Below are 8,099 nucleotides of genomic sequence, written 5' to 3'. Positions count from 1 at the left end.
CTTGGGGCTGCCCCGCGGAGGGCTCGCGATCGTCGCCGAGGCCGCCATCCCGCTCACGTTCGCGTCCCCGGGACTCCCACTGAAGCGGAATTTAAGGCAAACAGGCTGTGGTCACTCGAGTAACCGTAACTTCTTTCGGCTAGAAATAACAAAGAGTGGTTAACTTCTTGCATTTAAAGTTTTGATTCGGCTTCAGCTCCATCTTTTTGTAAAGCAAAACATAGGGCAGAGAAAAGTGATTCCGTGGGATTTCTATTCCCCTTTTAGGACTAGTCACCGTGACAATGTTTTCTTCTTGACTCACTTGAAAAAAAATCTCATTTTTGGCTGGTACCATTTTGTTAGGTGTCATTTTTCTTTGTTGAAAGTGCTCACAGTTAGCAGCCAAGCATTTTTTGAGAACCTTCAGTTTAAATCGACACCCTTAGCTTCTTGGTTTAAGAGTGTGATCGTGTTCCTTTGTTTAACTCCTGTTTTGGTGCTAGTACAGTAATGGCCGGATAATAGAAAATGAAGTCGTTGTTTATTGGGGAGCGGCGAACAAAGCAAATGTAGAATCTTTTATCAGTGATAAGTAAAGAGGAGTAAGTTAGCTACGTGAACAGTGAACAGTAATTTCAGGTGTAGAGAGAGGAAAGGGTTTAATAGATGGGAGGTAAAAAATAAGACTAGAATCGGTGGAGCATTAGTGATTAAAGGGAGCAGTGTCAGGCGTGAAATTTGCAGGAAACCTTACGAGAGTTTGCTTTAAGCCTGTTGGATACCATTGAAGGTTTTAAAACGTCGTAAGATTTTTATTTTTAATAGATCAGTCTGGCTTCTGGCTGTGTGGAGTATATGAGAGGGCAAGAGTGGAAGTTAAGGGTGATATTGTAGGAATCCAAGAAAGGAATGTTGCTCCCACTGAAGTGATGGTAGTGATTATGGAAAGAAAGAAAATTTCATGAGAGGTGAAAGAGATGTTTCCGGTTTGGTCCGCTGGATACGGGAAAGTGTTGTGCACCAAGATAACAGTGTCTGGAGGAGTCCTAGCAATTGTGTGAGAAAGAATAGTGCCGTGGTCTGTTAATTCACATAAAGAATGTCTGATTTTCTCCATCAGCTGCACGGAGAGTGAGTCAGTGTTATGTGATGCTATAGGTAAAGATGGTGAAGTGAGTTTGTGTACTGTTGGCAGTCTTACCTGGGCTTTACCCAAATATATATATTTTAGAATAAATTTTATCCTTTTTCTCCTCCATACTAACATAGGTGTGCATAATTTTAAACAGCTTATCCAATAGCCTCCTTTGTTCATGTAATGACATATAATGGGATATGAAGAAGGCCTCTGTGTGATGAGAAGTCTTTTAACTCTTTTTAACTCGAATCCCCCACACACACACCGGGCGTCAAACGCAGGACCTTGCACTTATGAGGCTGACACGCAGGCACTGAGCTAAATCCCCAGCCCATCTGTGGAATTTTTAATTGCATTCCCTGGGTTAAAATTCTTGGTCCCATATACTAGCTGTGTGATCCTGGATATGCCTCTAAATATACCTGAATTCTTGCTGTCTTCCTCTGTTAAATGGGAAATACCTTAGTCTGCCTCAGTAACAGGGTACCTCAGCCTAGGTTATTTATGTAATGCACCGAAATTTATTGCTTCACCATTCTGGAAGTTGAGAACTCTTTTATCAGGGTGCCAGCTTTTGACAACGTGGTAGAAGAGTTTAAAAGTAAGAAGGGAGCACTGTAGTGATTCTTAAAGGCCCATCTCCTGATAGAGGGGACAAATATGCAAATATTAGTGAGAGTATAGTAGTGACTAATTTTTTTAGTTATGAGGATTAAATGAGAAAACATTACAAGACACAGTTTTTAGTAAGAACCCATTTAATTTATTCAGTTACTCATAGTTGTGTAGCATTCAAATATTGCTTATTAAATATTGCACTGTTTTGCTGGGAGACAATATTGGATAAAATTGAGAAAATAATGTAGAAAAATCCTTTTGCTGCATGGAATTTACTTTCTAGTTGAAGACTGTGGTAAAATAAAACATTTATGTAGTCTTTGTGTTCTTCCTGGCTCAGAGCTTCTAAAATTGTAATTCCTTGAGTTATTGGAAATTCACAATCCTTGTTGATCACATCTACCTTTAGGCTAATGAGACCATTTAAATCTTTAAATAGCCTCAGGGTGGGACTAAGGACCAAAAAGACCAAGTGCTTAGAGAGTGTACTTCTGTTCTCATACCTCTAGAAAGAGAAGGCAAGGCTGGAGTTTCAGCTGTATTAGAAACTCTTTGTGTGTGTGTGTGTGTGTGTGTGTGTGTGTGTGTGTGTTTGGTATTTTGAGACAGGGTCTCACTATGTAGTTCAGACTGACCTGGAACTCATTATGTAGCCCAGGCTGGTCTCGAACTTACAGTGATCCTCCTGCCTCAGCCTCCTGAGTGCTGGGATTACAGGTGTGCACCACCTCGCCGGGCCTGTTAGTGTGTGTTTTGAGAGTCTCCATATGTAGTTCAGGCTGGTCTTGAACTCACTATGTACTCCAGGCTGGCCTTGAACTTGCTGTGATTCTCGTGCCTCTGCCTCCTAGTGCTAGGATTACAGATGTGCACCGCCATGCCCAGCTAGCTTCTTCAGAAACTACGCAGGGAGATTGAGTGAGCCTCTAGGAACCAGATTAATAAAAACTGCACTCCTCTAATCCCAGCACCTGGGAGGCAGAGGCAGAAGGATCTTAAGTTTGAGCCTGCTTGGGCTACATGATGAGTTCAAGGACTACATGTGCATGATGATACTTTGAATTCATAGATCCAAAATAAATCTGAAAGCAGTAAATGAGCACTTGTGGTTTTTAACATTGTGCGTGCGTGCGTGTGTGTGTGTGTGTGTGTGTGTGTGTGAGACTGGGGATCAAACACAGGGCCTGGAGCATGCAAGGCAAGTGTTCTACCACTATGGTATGCTCCTGGCTCAGAATACAGTTCCACTATTCAGTATATTTTAAACTTTTATCATATCCTAAATTGTAAAAAGAAAAAGATTAAAAAATACACTTAATTTGAACTTTTCTCTTTTTCTAGGTTACAGTTCCTCTCAGTCATCTTATCAGTGCCTTCCATTCACCGAAATCTGTATTTGTTCCCGTCAGTGCATCAGTTTCTCAAAGCAAGCATCGAGATGTAGTTCCTGAGCATGAGGCTCCCAGCAGTGAGGTAATAGTTTGTACTCTGGTTGTGTGAGGAAGTCTTTTTAATGTAATATAGTAAATTCTAATAATGTCTGATGAAATAGCATCTGGCCGTAATTACCGATTACTCATGAGTAACTTGCTAGTTACCTTCCACGTTTCAAGGAAGATAGTGTAGTAGGATATTGTTTCTGACTTTCAGAAGATTTGTGTATAATTAACAGTACGTATTTGAAAGGAAAATGTACAAGCTAAACTATTTTTTCAGCATTAATATAATTATAAATCCAGTGATCCCTAGGATAAAGGGAATTGCAAACCTAGGAACCTTCATATTTCCAAATAATATAATTAGTTACGAACTCAGTGTATGTTTTCAAGAAAAGATGTTATGATAGTTAAGTTTCCTGGAAGCCTCTTTAACCTTTTTCTTTTAGTTCTGATATTGGGAGTTCTGGCAAAGGACGGTGGAAGAAGAGTAGAGAGAGAGTTCTGGGGACTTCGTAGGGCCAGTCTTGGAATAAAATTGTGATTAGGTGAAAAGTTTGTCATTTTACAGTCTCTTTTTTCTGTTTATCAAGTGAAATTGCTGAGTTGGTTGTAAAGGACATTTTTGGTGTTTGAAAAGTAACTAGAAGCCAGCGTTCAGTTTAAGGCTGGTGATATAAAATACAGAATTGATGTCCTTAAGGACCTCATTATTCTTTGTATTTGTCTTGGCAAGTACTGAATTTATCAAAGCCTTTTCATATTGCTGGGCATCCTACTTGATGGCTGCTCACTTTCTTTGCTATGTGGTGACTTCTTTGCTTTCATCAAATGTTACTCATCCAGGGCTCTGCTTTAAATTGGGAGGACTTCACATCAGGATCCTTCCCTTTTCCGACTGGTATCAATTTTAAAGACTTTGTGAAAGTACTTTAGTCCCTGTTTTTCACTGACAAGCTTTTCCTTTGTGTGTTAAGATGTCCACCCCGGTTAAACTCACCTTGCGTTTCATAGGCTGGACTGTAGTGTTCAGCCACAAACTTACCAGAAATTGGCCTTTTGTTACTTTCAAAAGGCCCACATGGTACAATTAGAGAATACTGCCACACCAAGTCCTAAGTATGCTAAATATGTCAAGTATTTTAGGGTTGTCACAGATGATTGCTTTGTTTCCCTAAGTTATCAAATGTATATGAGTTCTAGAGATTGGATAATAGTCTTTCATATCTGTCGTGGTGCAACTTAATATGCCATCCTGCCCAGTCCTTCCCCTTCCACCCTCAGAAAAAGGCCATTTTATGATGCATTGCACACTCTCTGGGGAAATGAATCTTTCAATTCTGAGACAGTATAAGGAAAATCTGGTTGATGTCTCATGAATGAGCTGACACCATTTTTTATTCTGTGTATTTAGAATGAAGTCATGAAAAAACTTTATAAAGACATCTTTGATCATTCAAAAAAAAAAAAAAAAAAAGTTGCTCAACCAGAACCAGAATAGTAGCAACAAAACATAAGAAAGTAAAACTTCCTGGCCTGCAGTGGTGGTGCCACACCAGAGGCTGAGGCAGGAGAATCATGTGTTCAAGCCCAGTTGGGCTATTTAGAGATTTATTGAGGCCCTGTCTTAAAAGATTAAAAAAGGGCCAGAGATATGGCTCAGTTGGAAGTCCTGGGTTCATTTCCCAGTACTACAACAAAGAAAAACAGTAAAATTTTAACTTTTAACTTTCTTTTCCCTTTTTGTGCTCTCCCCTCGTGCTAGCCCTTTTGTTTTTGCACCCTTGCCTGCTGTGCCCTGGCACTGAGCTGCACCCCCATCAGTATTTATACTGTTTGACTGATGGTTGATGTATTAGCACTAGATGAGAGTACCTTATATGATGAGGGAAAAATGCAAAACACTTACCATCATTTTCTGAGTCAGTGCTTAGTTCACTGGTGATTTTGGCTTGAATGAAAAGATCCATTTTTTTCCTCATTCATGCTGAAATGTTATTTTCTTATTTAAGGATACCATTAGGGTATCCTTAGCATTTGTCAAACTTCACATGGCTGACCTCAGTAAAACTATAATTTAAGAATATTTTATCAAATTTTATATATATATATATTTTTTTTGTTTGTTTGTTTTTGTTTTTTGTTTTTTTTTTTTTTTTACTGGGGATTGAACTCAGGACCTTGCGCTTGCAAGACAGATTTAGTGCCACTGAGATCAATCCTCGGTCCTAATTATATTTTAAATAGTAAGAAATCAGTATATTTCTTGGATTTGAAAAAAATTGCATCTGGGTTGTAAATACTCTTTAAGTGTCTCAATAATGTTACTGTTTGGTTGACTGAATCTTTTACAGCCTACACTTAATTTAAGGGACCTTGGATTGTCTGAATTAAAAATTGGACAGATTGATCAACTGGTAGAAAATCTACTTCCTGGATTTTGCAAAAGCAGCAGTGTTTCTTCCCCCTGGCACACGTCTCATGTCTCTGCACAGTCCTTCTTTGAAAATAAATATGGTATGTTCATATATTTTTGCCAACTAAGTATTATAAAAAAGTAGTTAGAGGGCCGGGGATTTAGCTCAGTGATTCTGCTGCCTGCCTTGAGCGCAAGGACCCGAGTTCAATCCCTGGTACCAAAAAAAACCAGTAGTTAGATATCATTTATTAGCATATACTATGGATGGGGTTCTTTAGGTTTTTTTTTTTTTCTTTCTGGTAAGTTTTCATATTGAAATAATGTTAGATTTACGGAAAAATGTCAAAGATAGTATAGAGGAATTTTACATATTCTGCACCTCGATTCCCTTAATTTTGATATCTTTCATAGCCATGGTACACTTGTTAAAACTGAGAAGTTCACATTGAGATTTGTGGAATTGAACTCAAGACCTTTGCACTGAGCTATATCCCCAGTCTTTCTTATTTATTTATTTATTTGGTACAGGGGATCGAACTTGGGACTTTAGGTTTGTGAAGCAAGTAGTGGAACCACTTGAGTTAAATCCCCAGTCCACCTTTTTATTTTTTGAGATAGGATCTTTGAGTTCCCCAGACTGGCCTCTAACTTGGGATCCTTCTCCCTCAGCCTTCCAACAGTGCTGGCTTGGGACAGTATTTTTTTTGGAGGGGGCAGTGTTTTTAATAAGTATAGACTGTTTTGATTTCAGCAAAATTTGCTTTATCAGTTTTTTTGGACATTACTGTCGTGTTTCCTGTACCTAGATCTAATCCAGTATTCCAAATCACATTTAATGAATGTGTTTTTTGTTGTCCTTATTTTAACTTTAAGTGACATATTTATTAGATTCTAGCTAACATACTAGTCTTTGGGAAAACATTGATGAAGAAATAGTCATAGTTTGTTCTTCTATGAGATGTCTACATTTTTATTTGAAGTTTGTCACAAACTGATAGTATAATAAGTAGGTTTATACTGTGGTCTGTTGAAAGGAATGTCAGGTTAGCTTTCCGAGTTTCTTTTTGGCTGGTACATAAGGAATATTAGAGTTTTATCAAAGTATCTGTGTCATATTAATGGAAGAGCAGATTTTGTTTTTCCTTTAAGTTTATTGGTACACTTTAGGTATACAGTACAGTTACATTCATCATTGGGATCTCATACCTTTACATGATATATCTTGGTTCTTATTTTTAAAGTCAGTACATGCTGTAAAAATCCAGTAATAAAAACAGGTTTGAATAGTTGATGATGGCTTGATTTGAAGCAATACCTTGCATTAACTTGATTCATTTACTAAACATTTACTTTTCTTTTGTCTTTATATTTAATGTGAAGATAAGAATACGAGAATGAGGGGAAAACATGGTTTTAAGCTTGGGGACTTAGTCTAACAATCCTCTTTTATTGTCTATGCAGAACTAAATTAAGAACTTGACCTATATTAAGTACTCAATAGGATAGATTTTTTGCTGTTATTATTGCTCTTCTAATCTGCACATGTAATTCTAATCGGGACATATTATTGACAGCTACTACTTATTTCTGTTGTTGCCACTGCCAACCATGACCCTAGCATCTTAGATGTAAGATGAGGTTGACTTAAGAGTAGGAGCTGGAATTTAGCACAGTGGTGCTGCTCCCTGCCTCCTAAGTATAATGTACTGAGTTTGATCTCTGGTGCCCCCCCCAAAAAAAGAGTAGGAGTTGGAAATGATTGCTGTATTTATGGGTTGGAACTTTCTTAATACTCACTGATTATGGAAACTTTGAAAAGGAAAAAGAGCAGTGCTAAGGTTTGTGTTTTTTGCGTCATTAAAGCTTCTGAAATAGCAATTCCTTCTCTCTTTATACTCTAAAGGTAATTAGCTTAAACATACATACCTTATACCTCTCTTGATTGGAATTTAGTTCTGGCAGCTGTATACTGATGTAAAAGTAACCTTTTTTTTTTTTTTTTTTTTTTTTTGGTACTGGGGAATCAAACTCGGGACCTTGTGCTTGTGAAGCAGGCAGTGGAACCACTGAGCTAAATCCCCGGCCCCAAAGTATCCTAATTGTTAAGTAACAGTTATATGAAGAGCTCTGCAGTTTAAAGTAGTTTAATTTAATAATGCTTTAAACATTTTTATGAAAGCAAAGTCATATCACAGACAAAAGGTGTGAAACTTTTGTTATATTGTGGTTTTTCTAATATTTTATAAAAATGGTTAATACGTCATGTAATTTTTGTGTTTTTGGTTTGGAAAACATGAAACTTACTTTTTGCAATTTCCCTCCAGGTCACTTAGATATGTTTAATACTTTACGTTCCTCTTGCTTGTTTCGACAACATCCAAGAACTCTTCAGAGCATTTGTTCAGATCTACAGTCCTGGCCAGGTATGGAGCAACAATTATATTTGTTTTGAAAAGTATAATAGATTATTTATCATTTTAAGATTTGCTTTTTTTTTTTTTTTTGT

At 37.6% G+C, this 8,099-nt stretch overlaps 1 protein-coding gene across 1 annotated transcript in view; it reads left to right on the top strand.

The window, feature by feature from the left end:
• Positions 1-8,099, top strand: part of Yme1l1 (YME1 like 1 ATPase) — a 39,548-nt gene that overhangs the window by 4,258 nt on the left and 27,191 nt on the right. The window contains exons 3-5 of the mRNA XM_019206145.1: positions 3,080-3,211; positions 5,529-5,691; positions 7,918-8,016. Of these exons, the coding sequence (XP_019061690.1) occupies positions 3,080-3,211; positions 5,529-5,691; positions 7,918-8,016 (394 nt within the window). The remainder of the gene's footprint in view (positions 1-3,079; positions 3,212-5,528; positions 5,692-7,917; positions 8,017-8,099) is intronic.

This window comes from Fukomys damarensis, unplaced genomic scaffold (genome assembly GCF_012274545.1).
Source record: "Fukomys damarensis isolate Sample0158 unplaced genomic scaffold, DMR_v1.0_HiC HiC_scaffold_37, whole genome shotgun sequence".
Taxonomy (NCBI): domain Eukaryota; kingdom Metazoa; phylum Chordata; class Mammalia; order Rodentia; family Bathyergidae; genus Fukomys; species Fukomys damarensis.
The sequence above is the reverse complement of the archived record's forward strand: the minus strand, read 5'-3'. Positions and strand labels throughout refer to the sequence as shown.